General features: G+C 34.7%; 1 protein-coding gene across 1 annotated transcript; it reads right to left on the reverse strand.

Moving 5' to 3' along the window:
* Positions 1–3,095: 3,095 nt before the first annotated feature.
* LOC123706754 (pancreatic lipase-related protein 3-like) lies at positions 3,096–13,835 on the reverse strand. The gene is made up of 5 exons (XM_045656151.1): positions 13,727–13,835; positions 12,005–12,370; positions 4,019–4,261; positions 3,576–3,698; positions 3,096–3,250 (listed from the first exon to the last, which is right to left on the reverse strand). The coding sequence occupies exons 1-5, from the start codon at positions 13,833–13,835 to the stop codon at positions 3,096–3,098; spliced, it is 996 nt and encodes a 331-aa protein (XP_045512107.1).
* Positions 13,836–21,017: the final 7,182 nt, after the last annotated feature.

Consider the following 21,017-nt stretch of genomic DNA (forward strand, 5'->3'; position numbering starts at 1 on the left):
TCCATCTGGAAAGCGATAAGAAATATCAAAAAACCTACAACACATATTCCTCCCTTACGAGAGTCTAATGGGAATTGGGCTGCAAGTAACATACAAAAAGTTAAGAGGTTTGCTGATCATCTAGAAAATATATTTCAAATCGATGAAGAAGATTTACTTAACTTCGAAGAAATAACGTCAGAAGAGCTGAACATCCGTCTAGTCACACCAAAAGAGGTTTTAAGTGAAATTAAATGTCTAACTAAAAAGAAGGCACCAGGTTTTGATCTAATTACGGGTGAAGTCCTTCAGCATCTCCCCCGTAAAGCCGTAGTTAAATTGACAACCTTAATTAATGCCTCATTTCGACTTCAATATGTTCCCAATATGTGGAAAGTTGCGGAAGTTATAATGATTCCCAAGCCAGGAAAACCTTCACACGAAGTCACGTCTTACAGGCCAATCTCACTGTTACCTGTTATAGCAAAGCTATTTGAGAAAATCTTTCTCAAACGTCTTAACCCAATTATTGTCAAAAAGCAGCTCATACCAGATTACCAATTCGGTTTTAGAGAAAAACATTCTACCATAGAGCAAGTTCATAGAATCACAAATAATATTGAAAAAGCACTAGAAGAACAAAAAGTCTGCAAGCATTTGATAAAGTGTGGCATCGAGGACTTGTTCATAAATTAAGGAAATTACTGCCTCGTCAATTTTCAAATATCCTTGAGTCATATTTAACACAAAGAATGTTTAGAGTACGACAAGATGATGATTATTCAGAACTAAAATAAATAAAAGCTGGGGTGCCGCAAGGGAGTGTATTAGGTCCGGTCCTGTACCTCTTATACACATGCGATATTCCTGATCTAAAAGATAACGTTATCGCGACCTTTGCCGATGATACTGCTATCATGTCTACGGCGACTACTGAAAAGGAAGCGGTAGTAAAATTACAAAAAGCCATAAATATTGTTGGCTTGTGGACCAAAAAATGGCGGATAAAACTAAATCAGTCTAAATCAGTTCACATAAACTTTTCCAACAAAACATCAAATTACCTGTCAGTATATATTGATAACGTCAAAGTGCCGTTCCAAAATTCAGCTAAGTACCTAGGTATGACGCTAGACACCAAACTCCGATGGAAGGTCCATATTAAAAAGAAACGCGAAGAGTTGGATCTCCGTTACTCTAAATTGTACTGGTTGCTCGGAAGGCATTCCACGTTATCAGTACAAAATAAATTATTGATTTACAAACAAGTCCTGACACCTGTATGGACTTATGGTTGCCAGCTGTGGGGCTGTACCAGTAATATCCAAGTAATCCAACGATTCCAAAACAAAGTGCTCAGGGGAATAGTCAATGCTCCCTGGTACATTCGCAATTACGACCTCCATCGGGACCTTAATGTAGAGGACGTCACCACATTAATAAAAAAGGCTGCTGGAGCACACGAACATAGGCTCCACCATCACGTGAATGTCGAGGCTATTCAACTCCTTGATACCACTGACCTAGTGAGAAGATTGAAAAGGATAAAACCATTTGAACTAGTGAATTAGTGTTAGTGTACTTTAATATTAAGTGCTAAACAGTGAATGAAAAAATAAAAACACAAGAACAGAGTGTCTTCCCTTTAATAGAGACTATAAGTAGCGTTATTGGACACTTACTTTACAATCCTTTTTAGTAAATTAGGTTAGACTTAAATTACTTATTAGTCTTAAATTAGGCTAGATTGTAATGTTCCATGATGTCGTAGTAAAGACAAATGTATATAAAATAAAAAAAAAATAATAATAATAATTATTACCAAATTACAGGAGACAATTAGACGGCTGATTTATATTACAATTTTTAAGCTTCCCTTAGATAAATATAATATATATAATTAGAAAGGCGTTTCACTGGAAATAGAACCTAGAATACCACATGGACTAACCATATCATCTATACCGTGTCATCGTTGAAAATAAATAAATTAAATTTTCTTTATAGTATAGAAGGGTTTGTGAGGTATTGAGGTCGCTGTAGTGCTAAATTATCTTTTTTGTTACGTTTACAACACAGCTACGTCAAGTGTCAGATGTCAAAGTTATTCTGTTGGAGGTAAATTGTCATTTTACTCGTGCAGTTTATAGTCCCGCTTTATTCTCACGTGTTGAATATGCTCCGTGTTCAATAGAACACGTTCAGGTTGTAACTGGCCTTGCCGAGATTCTACAGTGCGGCAGATGTTTGCCGACACCTGAAATGGCGGTTTTAATGCCATTCGGCAAGGCTGTCATTATCATTAAGGTATAGTGTTAGATTAGCACCTAAGGTATCCTAAATGTGTTAATCAAAGACTCGCACAGACTGCATTAGTGAATTAATTCCGGCCATCTTCCAAATATCGTTTTTTATCAATAGACAAAATCAGTTAATCGAAAAGCGTATGAAAAAATTCGCACCAACTTTAAATAACGCAATTTTAGTATTGTTTCATTCCATTGCTTTATTTGGGATTTCCCAACCAATATATAAATACATTTCTATTGAAAAGTTTGAAGAATTCGTAAATGTTTCCAGAGATGCCCTTTAAAGTAAATAAAAAGGAAAATGTGAAACTTTTGCGAAATGCTGGCCATAAATAAACGAGTTTCAAAAGTATTTATGAGTTTCAATGCCCTTTTTGTTTCGATTCTGTTGATTTTGAAACGTACTTTTTGATTTGCGTTTTATTGGATTCTATACTTTATTTATAGAATTATTGAATGCATTGTTTCATTTTATTTTTTCTTATAGACAAGTGAGTGATCAGTCTGCCTAACTCAGGCCGTGCATTATTCGAGTCTGAGGCATGCCGATATCCCCACGAGGGTATCCTTCACTGTAGGAGCGAGTGTCATACAGAAATCCAAGTTAAGTTTTGGGAATACATGGAAATGAAAGTGTATTGACTTCAAATACATCAAAATAAAAAAAATACTATTCACAAGAGCAACCCACGCAAACTCCAAATATTCATATAAGCGTTGGAACATCATGTACAATTTTCTGTTTTACTTGTAATAAATAAACATCTCTACACTAGATATGGTATATTTTAAAACTAAATAACAAAACTATTTTAAAGTTCCCAAACCGAAGGGTGATGATGGTGAAGTGGAAAGGTAGTATATTCCTAAACTGCCTCTTTCAGATTTATATCCCATAAATGACATTTCCTTTCCAGTGCAAACACCACTTTGATATAACGTCCAGTTTCCGCATTTTCTTGCTAAAACGAAATAATTTTATCTTCTTTGCAATATTTTTTTTAATATTCCGTATTAGGTTAGTTCACGATCATTGTGTCCAGGGCCTAATTCTAGAGTTTTTCAGCAAATTAAAAATTACTTTGTATAGTTTATTAAAATAAGGTGCTGCAAGATATAAATAAAAAAATAAATTGCGTGAAAAATTTGATAGTTTTCTTAAACGCTTGTCGATAACTCTTAACTTTGTGTTAGAAAGGCTTTTCAAGATTATCAGCTCTGTAAGGTGCGGCGGCTATGTTTATTATTTTAAAAAAAAATATGGGTCTGGGAAACACGATTGCTAACCAGGAAAACTGTCCGGTCTATTTATAGATTCTGCAAACAGTTCCCAAGCTCTACTGTGATCACACGTGGATAAAATACAGCCGGGCTGGCTCATTCCATTATTTGGGTAAAAGTCCTTGTGACCTGAAAATAAGACAGGAAGAAAATTAGAAAATTTACACTGTACACACATCTTACATACAAAATTCCAAACATCAAAAAACAGTAGAAAAAAGCTAGTTGTTAATAATCTGAACTATTCTCGAATCCACTAAAACACTCGTCAAACTCGGTCAGCTAGAAATACAAAGCCCATAGAAATATTACACTTTGTTCTGTACAAAGTATTAAATAAATTACGTTAGTAACCTATATTAAACGGTTTCTTAGTGTAGCTGCTATGTAGTTATTATTCGTCTAAGGGACGGACAGATTATCACAATAATAATATCAGAATCATTTACCTACAGGTTCGTTCAGTCCAAGGATTCCAGCATTTGTATGGATAACGTCAACAAAATCAGCATCTAAGGCGTCCAATCTGCTGTCAAGACTGACGTTACTGAAGCAAGGTCCAGCAGGATCTAGGCCAGTTATTCTGTTTAACTTTTGGCCTGCATTACGGTACACTTGCTGACCGGCCACTGCTGCAACATGTGCCCCAAGGCTATGTCCAATAAGGTGAATTTTGGTGGAGTTTTGGCCACCTGAAATAGCCAAACGGGAAGGTTTAGACGTATAAGTAACCCTTATATGAAACACATGCTTTTGATGTTGATAAATTTCAAGAACTTTTACAGGTTTTTTTATGTTATTATTTTTATCATATAACATAAAAAAAATACGTAGTTTTAAAAAACCTCAAAAAAGAGTGTGAGAATTTACATGAATTACAATCTAGTCTATGAAATAATTATGGCTAATAAGATTTTCTACAATACTAGCGAACTTTAAATAAGGTTAGGTTAACAGTCCTAGTGTTCTATAATGTTGACACTATGTTCATTTGTTCGAGATACCGCACTTATATTCACTACACAAGGTTTATTAACTTAAAAAGTTTAGTTCTCTTTAGGCGCCTTTTTCCTGTTGTATCAAGAAGTTGGATAGCTTCAGCATTCACATGATTATATAGCCTGTTGAAGTGAGTTAAGGTAAACCGTTTCGCTGTATTTAGGACTATATCCTTCTTGTCAATACTTTTAATTTTAAAATACTGTGGTACATTGACATAGTCACGCACCTTGTTCTGAAACTGTTGTATTATAATTTATAATTGCTCTTCTCTGTACAGCCTCACACAAAAAAAAATTGTTATGTATCGAGTTACCAAGGCATAACCCTTGGTAATCGCTGACGTTGCAATCAGCGACTTCGCCGACTATAGTTTATTTGAAAGTTAATTGTTGTATTCGTATTATTTAGATTTAGATCAGTCTTGTAGTAGATTTCAAATTGTAAAGACATATAAATAAATAATTTTTTTTTAATGTCTTTTCGGTCTGCCTGAACATAACTGGCGCAGTCGGTAGGATTGCACGTTTAACTAGGAAAACCGCGAATCAAACTCTTCAAAGTCCCCTGGTAAACGGCGACTCCCTAGTCGCGTTACTGCAATCCAAAGGAACCTCATCAAGGGCGGTCACCGAGATCCACGCGGAAACCTAAAATCGGTTTAAAACTTTAACATTTTAACAATAGGCTATTGTCTTGTTCTCACATCGGACGGACATTCCTTAGCGTCACGTTACGCGTATTGTTAAGTGCAAGCGGATGTACATAGAAATTGTTATATTTTATAACTTTATTAATTCATATAATTAAATTCAAAATATGTCGCTATTAGATTCACCGCATTTTAAAATTTTGATAGATCTTATTCCCAAATATGACGGAACTAAGAAATTACTTAATTTTTATATTAGAGAGGTAGAAGATGTTCTCGAACAAATAGAAGTCGCGGGGAGGAACCATCCCACATTGCTTAGCGTAATAAAAAGTAAGTTGAGCGGTGCGGCTGTAGAGGCAAACGCCTATGAGACTAACTTAGATACGTGGAATAATATAAAGACAGCTCTTATTCGTCGCTTGGGCGAACCTCGCAACGAAATTCACGTAATGCAGGAGCATACGAGATCGCGTAAATTAAAAAATGAGAACGCCGAGTCCTTTGGCAAACGACTTCGTGAGTTACTGGACACCCTGTTATCTATAGGAAACCATGCTAATAAAGGTTATTACGAGGAAATGGTAATTGAACAGTATGTTAATAATCTAGATTTCCATGTTTCATTAGGCGTTAGAATAGCGAAACCAGATACACTAGAAATGGCGATAGTGGCAGCTAGATAGGAAGAAGCGCGACTTGCTCTTAACAAGCCGGGCCCTTCGACATTCTATAACGGTACGTTTAGGCAAAAGGAACCGAACTTTCCTCAACATTCACATAACAACAGGTTACCCTTCCCATCTCGACTACATCATCCACCCACACATCCTCAATTTAGACCTGATAACTATGTACCTCAAGAGAACAATATGACCCCAGAACAACGGCAACAGCTAGTTAAGTCGTTACTCCCATGGAAGAACCAACAAGGAGGTAGAAGCTCTGGAAACTTCCGTAAACCACTCAATATTCCTCAACAGGGTCATCATGCACATAAAAATTCGGATGTCACCATGCGGTCAGTGTCAAAACCCCAAAAACCACCATATTTAATTGAAGAGGTATTTTATACTGAGAATAACCCTTATAATTCGGACCCGGAGTTCCAAGGTACATGTTATAATTGTTACAATAGTCTACAGGACGAAAGCGATGTCGAGCCAAATTCTTGTCAAGAGGAAGCCGAATACAACCCGGATTTTCACGAGGGAGAGGAAGATCGGAGGTAGTGAAAATCAACATCCAAAATACCGTACCTAAGAAACCGGACGCATCTGGTAAAGTTAAATGGAGACTAGTAATAGACTACAGACGACTTAACGACCGGACAATTCAAGACAAATATCCCTTACCTAACATACACGACATACTTGACAGATTAGGACGTGCTCAATACTTTACTACTCTTGATCTTGCTTGACAAGTGTAAACAAATACTTACTAACGATCCGATATTGCAGTACCCCGACTTTGACCAACCGTTCATATTGACAACTGACGCATCTGATTTTGCTCTAGGCGCTGTGTTATCTCAGAGTAGAGTAGGATCTGATAAACCCGTAGCTTATGCGTCGCGTACTTTATCAGACTCAGAGTCGCGTTATTCCCCTATTGAAAAAGAGCTTTTAGCGATAGTGTGGGCAATAAAATATTTTAGACCCTATATCTTCTGGACGTAAGTTCACAATTTATACTGATCACAGACCCCTTACATGGTTGATGTCGCTAAAAGATCCTAATTCAAAGTTGACGCGCTGGCGACTGAAATTGGCGGAGTATGACTTTAATGTTGTTTATAAGAAGGGACTGCAAAACACTAACGCAGACGCACTATCTCGAGTCAAGATATTTCATCACAGCATTGAGTCACTTGCAGTAAACCTTGACGATAATGAAGACGATGAATTAATTGGTCGAATATTTTAAAATGTCCGTATAACACAACAAAATGACAGACTGACTGATGACGAACCGATGGCAGGCCCGAGTAGACAAGATGATAACTTAGAACCAGACGTACACCTAGATCCACAGAGCCCCTCAATTGCAGAATCAGCTATAGATGAAAATCAACTAAGTGAGGTAGAATTAGTTAGTACTAATAATACCCAACCAGATAATGAAAATAACGGTATCCCTATTTTATCTGACGCAATCGATAGGCAACTAAAACAATTTCATATTAGGTCAACCCCAGGTACCACTTACAGAGTAGAAGATAGGTCGACCAACCGACGCACTGTTAATAAAGACGTTTTTATTCCCGTAAATAACACAGGACAGGAAATAATTCGGTTTCTTAAAGAGCACACCATTGCAGATCGCATATTCCACTGTTATTTTTATAACAATGAATTGTACCCAAAATTTTGTAAAGTTTATTGTACCACATTTAATAATCGAGGCCCAAAACTTATTAGATGTACCACGCGCGTTACGCTAGTTGAGAATAAGAACGAACAGGAAGCATTGATTAGGAAGTATCATGAAGGTAAGACAGTACACCGCGGTATACAGGAAACACTTAAGCAATTGCACATAAATTATCATTGGCCTAACATGTTACTTACTATTCAAAGGTATATTAACCAATGTGACATTTGTTTGAAAGCGAAGTATGAAAGAAACCCTTTAAGACCCCCTTTAGCAGTTACTGAAACACCTCATTAGCCCTGGGAACATTTATTTATGGACTTATATTCAGCAGGAGGAGGTACCTTTCTCACTATAATAGATAATTTTTCAAAATTCGCACAGGCAGTTCCGTTAAATGCATGCAGTAGTATACACGTAGCCGAAGCATTATTACAAGTTTTCTCTGTTTTAGGACTCCCGCATAAAATTACAACAGACTCAGATAATAATTTCGATAATGACGTAATTAAGGAAATTTGCACTCTACATGATATTAACATTCATTTTACAACCCCGTATAACCCTAACTCGAACTCACCAATAGAACGTTTCCATTCAACTATAGCTGAAATAGTTAGAATTCAGCGTATGATTAATAAAGACGACCCAATTCAGTTAATTATGAAATATGCCATAATAGCTTACAACAACGCTATTCACTCGGCAACCGGTTATTCACCACACGAGTTATTATTTGGTCACACAACTTCACGTAACCCATTGGAGCTGCACTTTCCGAAGGAATTTTATCAAGATTATGTCCTAAAGCATAAGGCAAACGCAGAAGCTATACAGCAATCTGTTACTGCCCTAATGTCAACAAATAAAGAACAGGTAATAGCCAGGCGTAATAAGCAAGCTGTAGACATCGTATTCAAGGTAGGTGAAATCGTATATAAACAGGTGGCGAAAACAGCAAGGAACGACAAAACTAAACCCGTATTTAAAGGTCCGTATAAAATTATTCACCTCCACCCTAATAATGTAGCCGAGGTAATAGGTAGTCATCCTAATTCTAAGTCGATTAGAGTTCATTATAAACTCCTTAGAAGGCCCCACCTTGTTCCAGGATCCTCATCGCAGGAGCAATCATGCTCTGTTCAAGAGGTGACGTAATCCTTAATCCCGTCAACAACAATCCGGGAATCCTTTTGCTTAAACAAGGGCGGATAATGAAACAAATAGATATTTTTAATTTAGCATGTGTGTAGAAACCATTTACAGATTTAAATATAGGAAATATAAGAGAACTAGAAAGGTCAATAACAGTAAAAGCGTATAGTACTAAGCACTAATTAACATTTATTTTACAAATACCTTCTATTGATAAAAGTATATATGACCTAATTCATTTATATTCTATCCCTGATACCGAGTACCTCACCATTATACCCAAATCCAAATTCTTTGCACTTGGAAGCGATGACAACATACAACACAACGCATACCTCGACAACAGCTGCAAGTCGATCACCGAGAGCGTTCATCTCTGCGAGTCTCTGCAAATGAAATCCTTCACAAAATCAGAAGATTGCATCGTCAACCTCATAAAACACAAGAATGCCAACTGCAGCCGTGTTAAGATGGTACAAGGTGACAGCAAGATCCAAAAAAGGCGGGACAACACGTGGCTGGTCGTACTTAAACGAGAAGAGATCGTAAGAACACAATGTGGGACCAATACATCTTACCATCGTGCATCGGGAATCCATCTTATAACCGTAACAGAAGATTGTCGCGCAGAAGTTGCGAACATGACGCTACAGTCACATGTCACGAAATTAGATTTAGATGAAATAATACCATTGCCCCAAAAACAAGTCCTGTGGATGTCGTGCGGTATCAAGTAAAATTGCAAGATCTGGAATTAGATAACGTTCAGCAACTACTGGACAAGGCTGAAGATCTGGAGAAGCAGGGTGACATCAACGACTGGCCTAAGATGATGGCAACTCCAAGCTGGACAACTATCATCCTCTATCTGTTACTGATATGTGCAGTATCATGGAAAGTATATAAAAAGTTATCAAGCAGATGCACCAAGAACGCACGGAAGATCTCGCCTACCAGTGAGGATACTGGTGGAAGCTGTAAAATCAGCTTCTCTCTGAAGGACGGAGGAGTTGACGCTGACGTTGCACTCAGCGATTTCGCCGACTATAGTTTATTTGAAAGTTAATTATTGTATTCGTATTATTTAGATTTAGATCAGTCTTGTAGTAGATTTCAAATTGTAAAGACATAAATAAATAAATTCTTTTTTTAAATGTCTTTTCGGTCTCCCTGAACATAAATATCGACAGGAGCTATTGCCTTCCGACCCAGTATTTTTGTTTGTGTCATATATCGAATTCGTAAGGTTTAAAATTTGCTAAAGTTTCAAAATTCCTTCTACAAAAATCACCCAGGAGTTAAAGCACCTCATTGATGAAATTAATGGAGTTTGCATAATTGTCAATGGCAACTAACAATTGTACTTAAACGACGATTTTCATGTACTTACTAAGTACGTTCAAATATAGAGTTTATTTTAAAGAATGATTGTAGTAATAAGTAGTAAATTAGTCAGCAAAATATTTATTTGAATTAATCAAATTTTCGTTACTAAATTACTACGTCGAATGTCGTTATCAAAATGTCAATAATCTCAATTAGAAACCTCATTTACCAACAAAACTAGAGACAAATTTCGTCGTACAATTGAATCGAGCGTTCTATAGCTACGTACGTTAGGCTACCTATTTGATGACAATAACATATACCGTTTATGGATATGGTCCGTGCTCCACTTATCTAAAGAGGCAAGTCAGTATTTCATGGTAGGGAAGTGAGTAACTTAGGTATGAAAGCATTAAAATTAGGTTTTATTTGTTGTTAAAAAGATTAACAATTTTAACTTGGTCTTAAGTCAGTATTTCATGGTAGGGAAGTGAGTAACTTAGGTATGAAAGCATTAAAATTAGGTTTTATTTGTTGTTAAAAAGATTAACAATTTTAACTTGGTCTTAAGTCAGTATTTCATGGTAGGGAAGTGAGTAACTTAGGTATGAAAGCATTAAAATTAGGTTTTATTTGTTGTTTAAAAGATTAACAATTTTAACTTGGTCTTAAGTCAGTATTTCATGGTAGGGAAGTGAGTAACTTAGGTATGAAAGCATTAAAATTAGGTTTTATTTGTTGTTAAAAAGATTAACAATTTTAATTTGGTCTTAAGTCAGTATTTCATGGTAGGGAAGTGAGTAACTTAGGTATGAAAGCATTAAAATTAGCTTTTATTTGTTCTTAAAAAGATTAACAATTTTAACTTGGTCTTAAGTCAGTATTTCATGGTAGGAAAGTGAGTAACTTAGGTATGAAAGCATTAAAATTAGGTTTTATTTGTTGTTAAAAAGATTAACAATTTTAACTTGGTCTTAAGTCAGTATTTCATGGTAGGGAAGTGAGTAACTTAGGTATGAAAGCATTAAAATTAGGTTTTATTTGTTGTTAAAAAGATTAACAATTTTAACTTGGTCTTAAGTCAGTATTTCATGGTAGGGAAGTGAGTAACTTAGGTATGAAAGCATTAAAATTAGGTTTTATTTGTTGTTAAAAAGATTAACAATTTTAACCTGGTCTTAAGGAATTACTTGACTGCCTAGAATTAGTTTAATATACATTACAGAGCAGAAATGTACAAACGTATCACTATTGTCTGTTAAAGAGCTATTTATGTGGAACATTATCTGTTAATAATATATTTACGAACGCGTACAAATTTACTCTGAGAAGCGTCATTATGCGTGTCTTGCACAACCTAAATGTTATTGCATGCGAGACGGAAATATTGAGTTGCACAGTGGCAGAATTTACAAGAATTGCATTATATATAATAATTAAAAAAGGATTATGTTTTTAGTTTAATTTTTATATTAATAAGTTTTCTATTGTATTAGTATAAAAATAGGAAATAAGGAATTAATAAATATTGTAAATTTTCCTGACCTTACAGTTTGTTTAGAACTAGTTTACCATTTACATTACAGAGCTATACAATCATATTGTTGAAAGAAAACAAATTATTTTAACCGAATTCCATTCAAACCATTTCGCGTGCTTTACAGCGTGCGTGGTCACGGTGACGGTCGGAAAAATAATAAATGTATGTTAATAATTATAAGTTTATAATAATACAAATCGCTTTAATCCGGTTTAAAAAAATGTATTCTTTCAATGTGTAAAAGCTACGAAAGACAATACTATAATCATATTGCTTTATGGTCTGATAAACATCACGTTATAATATTGTCCTGTAAGGACAGGTACTCATGAGGATCTAATATTAATAGTAGTAATATGTGTATTGTATTGCTGTAAATATACTCACTTTTGATTACATCACTCAACAGCCTGCCCAGCATTTCTCCCATGAAACGCACATATGTCGACGACCTAAAGTACTCGAAGCTTATAACATCACTCGCGTCTAAGGCAAATAGTTTAATATTATGTTTCAACAACTCTGGTGCTATCGCATTAACCATTTCACCATTAGACGATTCCAGATAACCGTGTATTAAAATAATGACATGTCTTGTTCTCAGCAATCTTTGTAATCGGTTAGATTTGAAATTGTACTTTATATTACCATTTTTTGTTATGAAATCAATGTTTAATTTTTCGTTAAATAAGCTTAAGTTTTTCTGTTGCATCTGCTCGTATGTAACGCCAAGTATGTTTTTCACGGATTCACCTGAAAATATTTTTATAATATTACATTGGTTTGAATTAAATTTGTGTAGCAAAAGTTCCGTAGGGATTGCTTCGAGACTTTAAGGAATTTTATTTAAGGACACTATCTGGTCAATATATTATTGATTGAGTGGCGGAAAGTTTCTTGCCAGTTCATCTTGCCTGCTCTACGCCCTTGAATTGCGAACTGGTAGTAAATGTAAACTTACAATTAATTTAACTTATTTTCTAACGTTCTTATGAACGGTAGTTTTGTTATGAATAAAGTTATTTTGAGTTTCACTTTCAAGCCTTGTTTTCTGTACACAAAAATGTAAGTGATTTTAAAACAATTGGTGACTTTCACTAGTATATTACATATAAGTGAACTAACCTAAGCGCACGATTTACCAGGCTCCAGAAGATAAACCACTCCTTATATGGAAATTGGAACGAAATTAGACAATTATCATTGAATAAATTCAAAGCTCTCGTTAAACTTAAATTATTCAATAAAGCTTTTTATAGCTTTGACGAATATTTAAATGATCCTACTCCTTGGGATTGATTTGCTCCAGTTCAAATAATTTGAATGACTCAAAACTTAGCGATTAAAATGAGTGTCAGAGAGTTTCTTGCCCGCTCTACGCCCTTGACTTAATTTAGAGTCAATTTAAAATCTTTTCTGTTGACAATCAGAAGTTTACTTGTTTAGCTATATAAATAAAGTTATTTTCAGTTTCAGTTTGACGTATATTTTTATCTCATTTTTATCAACTTCCTCCGTACTATGTAATTTATAATAGCGTAGGGTTTATGTCGCAACTTTGGGATCGGTGCGGTTGCTAATAATTGTGTTCAAGATCTGTCGGTATCGCTACTGGAAGTTACAGAGGGTTCTGGTGTTATAAGCATGGACTACGACTACCCTGATGTAGAACAATCCTAATCGGAGATATTTTACCGTTCAAATTGAACAATTATTACAAATCACTACTTTCAATCAAAACTTATGTATATGAAGACCTTTAATGAAGAGAGAATCTAAGTATACATAACGCAATTATCAAAATTATTTGTAAGACATAGTTTCTTGACAGAAAATATTTCCGATAATGTCTAAAATCCGGAAATGTATACTGGGATATAAATATTATTACATTATATCTTGTAAATAATTTTTGATATTTAATATAAGAATAATTTCCTTCAAAATTACCTAACTTTTTAAAAATTTATTAGAAAATTATCGTTAAACATATGCCAAATGTATGTGTAATTGCCAAGTTACATAAAACAAATTGTAATAGGGGTTGAAAAGTAGCAAATACAGAACGAGTAAATTTTATTCTACAATACTTGAATCAAGGTTACTTACATCTGTCAGACCCAGCAGCAACTATCGGATGTAAGGCCGGCAGAGCGGATTCCATTATGGAGCTGAAGCTGAACTTAGCTGGTGGTAAATAAGCACAGGTGCAACCCATTATAAGGATCTCATAGCTCTGTAGCACAGCTAAGTATTGTACTGAAAATATTAAATAAATAATCCTAATTAGTGCTCCAATTAAAACTAAATATAGTTTCATTCTATTGGATTCGGCTTAGTCTTTGTAAATGTTTCGCTATATTGGTGTAAGTTTTGATTTATGCTCATTTCGTATGTATAAAATATTATAGACAGAAATGGATATACATTCCCAATTATATTCAGTTAAATGTGTTTTGATGATTTACATATTAATTAAGACTAGTCCTTCTTCAACAAGCCTTTACAATCCAAATTTAAAAATATTTTATGCATTTTATTAATGTTTTATTTTTGATAATTGATCCTAAGATTGTTTTTATTTTATCATTCACGGTATAAATTTCTTCTTGAACAGATCTAAAGAGCACTTGACTTCTGTCATATTACGCGTTTTAATCTGTTAAGAGTAATACAAAAGAGATTAACACTCGAGTTGATAATAAATGGTAATAAAATCGCTAAAATACTCAAACATATAAAAAATAAGTCTTATAAGCACGATGAGTAAATCAAATTGTGATATTCTTATGTATGACATATTAAACGTAAAAAACTATGGAATATGGTTTTTAAATATGTAGTTTTTAATAAAAATCTTGTATCTGCAAATTTTTTATTCCAAAAAATGTTTGGACTTCTGTAGTCTAAAAATATATACTGTATCCTTCAAACTGATAATTTGTCTCTCAAAGATATTTTATTGTGTGAATTTTACATCACACATGAACAATAACTAGTTGCGGAAGTGAACGTTCTAGGATATCGTATAATACTTACATGACATTTCAAAAACACGTAACTATCTAGTCAGAACATTTGCTATTATTAACTCGGACATCCTCATTCACCTAAAACAGTATACAAAAACCAGGGACCTGGCTTATTATAATTTAGTTTGCAATGTATATGATATAAGTATAAACACTTTATTGCAAATATACAGAGATTCAATGAAAGGGAGTGTTGCTTGCACTTAGAGAAAAAATTAAAAGTAGATAAAGTGGGCGAAAGAAGCGCAAAACTACATAAGGCTTACAAATAACTAAGCAAAATAATTAAAAACATTCGTAAACAGTGAAAGGGAAAATTAGAAACAAAGAACGCAATATTTATGAGATACATTTAGTGTTGGGCAGTTGCAATATATTGTAGCTGATAGTTCTCGGTCTGACTTCGTGACCGCTGTGGTGTCTGAAATCCGTCCCACCTGGCTATTAGAGTTATGGAATAGAATGCACTTTTGTGCACCTTTATCACGATAACATAAACTCGTAGATACAATTCTGTATCTTTATTATTTTTTGAAAAATAAATCCTATATTTCCTGTCAGCAGCTGACAACCCGAAACAATTATAGCATACCATCAATTAACTTAACACTTAGTAAGGTGCGGCTTTAGCACTTTTACGTTACGTACGTTCACGTTTATGTAAGACTTCCATGGAGGACGGGGGATTTTTTTTTTTTTTTTTTTATAAAATAGGGGGCAAACGGGCAGGAGGCTCACCTGATGTTAAGTGATACCGCCGCCCATGGACACTCTCAATGCCAGAGGGCTCGCGAGTGCGTTGCCGGCCTTAAACGGCCGGGATGAATGGATGGAGGATGTTATAGAATATAGGTTGATTCATATGTTATCGTATGGATTTTTACTTTAAATTTATGTGTATAGCATGTCTTCGAAAAATGTTTCCGACGACGGTGTTTGACGTATTCGCTACAATGAAGAACTTCATAACATCAGCTAACTGATCGTGGTTGGTAACATGGAAGGCAAATGATCACGTGACCGTTCACCAACCAGATCGACTGATCAAGTGACTGTACACTATCTGTGTTAACTGTACAAGAGAGGCGTCGAACAGAAACCTATGGAAGCAGATAGTCCGCCCTAAATGCTACGTTGCTGACCACGACGCTTAGACATGAGCTGCCGATTAAAGAGAGAGAGATAACATCCTTGACAACGCTAACATCGTCCAATTCATAACAACAGGCTCAAGTGGTACATGTGCACCGGATGCCGGCACAGAACCCCAAGGTCCTTACTGAACTCACAACCCGGTTGCGAGAGAAAACCCAGTAGAGGCTGCGTTGGTGGGATGCAGTAGTCAAGGACTTCGAAACAATAGGGGTTCAAAGCGCGAAGCACTGGATAGATTGCGATGGCGAAGTGCACTTAAGAAGGCTAAGGCCCGGCCCACAAGCGACTGTATAGCCCATCATATATATTGATGATGATGGTGGCATTTGTTATCAATAGGATTTTTTCATAATATTCTATTGTATTAGTTACAACATAATTTTGGAAGTTAATAAATTTACTTTACAAATTTTCTTGTATGTTACAAAGCCTTCTTTGTCGGCCTATTCCTATTCATCACCCGTTCCCTCCCTGAAACGGGAAAAGGTCTCTTAAGTTTTTCTTTATCGTTACCAATTTTTTTTTCATATACCTACTGTTAGCTGAAGTCCAAAATGTACGTAGATAACTGCTATAAATAATGCGTCCGATTATATCTAGCCGTTATTAGTTCCGCCTGAACCATTGTTGTCACTGCAATTATATAACTACTTACATTACTAGTAGAGATACTAAATATAGGTGTTTAGACGAAGTGTTTTGAGAAAGATTGAATAGATTGGCACATGTGATATGATCTTTGAATAAAAACAGTTTTTTTAATATCCGTAATAGTTTGAAACCAATGCGGTTTGTTGTAATGGATCAGAAGCAGTATTGTTAGGACAGCGATAATCTCATATGAAATTAAACTTAAAGCTCTCACAGTTACACACTGTGGTACGAAGACCAGCTTGCGAATGTCTCGTTATATTTCTTGACGATCTTCTTCGTTACTTTAGGCAACGCAAGTTAATATTACTAAAATAGGTTACAAGATACAAGTTGACTTTTTGAACTATGACACGCCAGTTTAATCATTGTCAATTTTATCTGTTTCATTTCTCATGACTTAAATTCGTAAGTGCACGTATTAGTAATAAATAAAAAGTTAATTCCTCAACACCACCAAAGTCCTCACACAGGTCAGGGTTGAATAAAAAATAAGATAAATCAATGGCGACAATCTTTTTAGGTCTAGGCCTCAGATTTCTGTATCTGTTTCATGATCATTTGTTAATCTAATTGGCAAGTAGGTGATCAGCCTTCTGTGCCTAAGACACGCCGTCGACTTTTTGGGTCTAAGGCAAGCCGGTTTCCTCACGATGTTTTCCTTCACCGTTCGAGCTAATGTTAAATGCATATATAGAAAGAAAATCCATTATTGCACAGCCGGGGATCGAACCTACGACCTCAGGGATGAGCGTCGTACTCTCAAGCCACTAGGCAAACACTGTTCTACCTCAGGGTTGAACATAGCACAATTTACCCTTATAAAGAATAAATAGAAAGAACTTTGACCGGCTTATATAAATAGCACTCACATACTGCAAACTTAGATTTAAGATTCAATGAAGTTATTTAATTATTGAAAAGTGATAAATGTAAAAAACAGGTTTTGTAAGACTTCTTTTAAAAGTCGCTCGAAAAACGATGCCACAATGATGACGATACTATAAACTTGATAATTTTAATAATACAATCGTTATGCACTGCCCAATACTACGTGTAACCAATAAAAACCTCATAGATTCTCTAAATAGTCATGAAAATATTTTGATGTCTAAGAGCTTCGAACCGAACCGCGAGATAAGTTTTATTTGTATTGTATTTATTCATTCACTTACACCATAGATGTATCCTGCTGAAAGTTCTACTAAAATCAACTTAGATTAATATCTGAGTCTTCCTCAACCTGTCACAAATAGTAATCCTGGAAGTCCATGTGCTCTGTTCTACCGCTCAAGCATTTAGCAGACAGTATATTGGCAATTGCTTTCTCGTGCCCAGCAAAAAAACAGACCAGAAGTGATAATAGTAACAATTACCCCGGTAAAGTGGCCTCAAAAACAGCAGGTTTACAAGATTTTGCTTATATAACTAGTTTTACAAGAGACACGATGACCAAGGCTAAATTTGCAGTTAATGTTTCCTGCAATTATGTCAAAATTGACATAATGCTTTCATTAGTGCCTTATTTTCAACTGAACTTGTTAGAAGGCATTGTTAGTTAAACTCGATAATTTGAAACACAATTTTATAATTATTTTGATTACAGTAATCAGCTGCGGCTTTCATATCAAATTGTCACACTAAATAAACGTATTAAATACCGCGGCGTTGGTTATAAGTTGCTTGTAGTAAGTACGCTAGAATATAGGTTCGTCATCTTCGCTGTCAAAGATGTGATTAAAAAATGTTATTTTATACGCCTGCGAATACGTGCCAAGGCTCGCACATCAATGTCATAAAGTTTATATATCTCAATTTAATAAAGTTTATATCTATATTTAATAAAGTTTATATCTCAATTTAATAAAGTTTATATCTCAATGTAATAAAGTTTATATCTCAATGTAATAAAGTTTATATCATAATGTAATAAAGTTTATATCACAATTTAATAAAGTTTATATCTTAGGTTAATAAAGTTTATATCTCAATTTAATAAAGTATATCTCAGGTTAATAAAGTTTATATTTTAATTTAATTAAGTTTATATTTCATTTTAATAATGTTTATAACTCAACTAAACATTTTTTATATCTCAGGTTAATAAAGTTTAAATTTCAATTTAATTAAGGATCGCGAATCTGCGCGAATCGATTGTCCACGGAAGAGCACACATTTTTTAAATGTTCTGTTTGTGACCCATGTAGGTTAATTATATTGTTAATACTGTATATTTGTGTGTTGGAAATAAATCTATTAAGAAAAGGTGTTTCAACTTACCAGAGGCTATGAAAATTTCCGATAAACGATAATTTCAATTTTCGTAGCGGGAATCGAACTCCCCAGGCATTATGCTGTTGTATGAAGTCAACTCGCCACGAAGTTCTGACATAATTTTTAAAAGAAAAACAATTCTAAAGAGAATAAAGGATAAAATATATGAAATGTTATATTAAGCAGTACTGAAACTAGTTAGGGTTTCTTTAGAATCGTTTATACGCATAATATACTCATACAATACGGGAATTCCCCGTTATGTTCGAAAGACGCAAATCGTACATAAGTTGATTGATCAGGGATTGAATTTTTTTTTAAATTAAAGATATCGCCTATATTTTTCAGTAGCCAGGGGCCCTTTGTATCCATGGGGCCCCGGGCCCAAAAGCCCTTAAGTAGATCCACCCCTGTCAATTTCGATGTAGCCGTCGCAAACTTGAAATTACGTGGTACACAACTATGTTGACATTGAATTGAGTTAAGAAGATAAAACTGAAACTGAAACGGACTGTCTCCGTGCCCGTAAACTTGATTCTATAGCAAACATAAATATAATTAAAAATGATTAATAATCATCCATAAAACATATTCCTTAAATTGAAGAACTTATCTGGCTCTGTTCATCACAGGAAAAACACAATTTGACAGAAAGAGATAAAAGCTTGTTACAGTTAAAGGAATGCAATAAAACTGATTTTATGTATAGTATTAGTTTATTCTATACACACAGGTCTCACATTAGGTCTGTTAGACGTGTCTGGGAATTATACCAATAAACACACGTGGTGTGGGTGGGGTGGGTATTCACTGCACTTAATATATACCATTCAGCGTATTTTATAAAATAATATACCATTGATAAAGGAATAATAAAACATTTTAATGTAGAAATATTTTTTCCCATCGCTGCTTTGAGTTTTATATGATAGACAGCCAAACGAGAATGCCCGGGCAGTCATCGCAGCCAGCATTGACACCCAATTTAGTAGCAGCGTTGCCGGACTTCGAGGAAGGAGTGTATTTTTTTTGTAAACAATTGAAGGTAGTCTCCCAGGGAAGATCCCCTCGGAGTCGATTGCGCAGTCCGCTGGTTCGCAAAAGAAAATGTCAAGCATCAATAAATTAAATTTTGAGTTAAGGTGTTGTAACGAGTATATATGAGTGTCAAGCGCAACAAAGTCACAACTATATAGGGGCCGCATATTTAATCGTTTTAAAATCTGTTTACTTGAGATTTATAGTTTAAAGTACATTTATGTTTTAATCTAGCGTACGGAACGCTATGAAAGTGTTATCAGATCAAAAGAACGTATAGTGGAATGTGATGTAGGTTGGATACAATTAAAAATCCCAAAGTGCACAATATAGAAATAAAGTTTATTGTACACGGTACACGCCACAGAAGTATAAAGCAAGAAGGAGTAGAAAATTCAGTAGAAGAAATATCACATGCAACAAAAATAAAATTAAGTGGAGTAGTATTTTCTTGACGCAAGCAAATAATTATTAAAATTTAAAACTATCAATATCGGAGTGCGAAAGCGGTCTGGTTACTGCGGGCCGGCTCAGGTAGCCGCGTGCGAATATAATGGCAATAACATGCGATCTCGCTTGCGCGCTACCTGAACCGGCGCACGATTCAACAAAATTAACTATATAAAACACGCTTCATCCCGTCCGTCTGCTCATTCAAAATTTAGTATACGTACAGGCTATTTTTAGGTCCATCACCAAACAAAACAAGCAGGCCATAGGGCACTACAAACGTGCATCTAAGTGCTTTGAAGTGTAAAACGTTCGACATCTGTGTTAAACAAAAAACCCTTATTTTGGGGTCATTTTCTGTACAACTCGTAAAGAACGTTTCTTGAACATTGTAGTGCCATCTAGTGATATACTCAAAAACCATTTCTTAAGTGTTATTGAAAATCAATTAAGGATTTAGTGGTGACATCTATTTGGTATTTTTTGAATTGATGGGTACACGTATATGGATACAATTAATTTTAATGTTAATATAATACATTAATATGTAGTACATATTAATGTATTGTAAAATTGCAAAATTAAAATCATCAGATTTATTTTTTTTTTAAATTAAATCTGATGGTATTAGATGCAGTCCTTACAAATTGACAAGCGGTGTCAGGTAGATGTAGTATATTTGGAGTTGAGTTTAATATTTTATTATATTAGTCTTGATAGACACAGATTTAAAAAAAAAACCGCTTTTTGTATAAATTCATGTCAATGATCGCATTAGTTTTGTATTTTAATAAATGTGT

The sequence above is a fragment of the Pieris brassicae genome, chromosome 1 (genome assembly GCF_905147105.1).
Source record: "Pieris brassicae chromosome 1, ilPieBrab1.1, whole genome shotgun sequence".
Lineage (NCBI taxonomy): Eukaryota > Metazoa > Arthropoda > Insecta > Lepidoptera > Pieridae > Pieris > Pieris brassicae.

Excerpts from the sequence above, each read along its gene's own strand:
- LOC123706754 (XM_045656151.1), bottom strand. The coding sequence starts at position 13,835 with ATGGGTTGCACCTGTGCTTATTTACCACCAGCTAAGTTCAGCTTCAGC. Across the intron at positions 12,371-13,726 it reads TGCTGCTGGGTCTGACAGAT|GTGAATCCGTGAAAAACATA; the intron begins GTAAGTAACCTT and ends AAATATTTTCAG. Across the intron at positions 3,251-3,575 it reads TAGACCGGACAGTTTTCCTG|CAAGAAAATGCGGAAACTGG; the intron begins GTTAGCAATCGT and ends ATTTCGTTTTAG.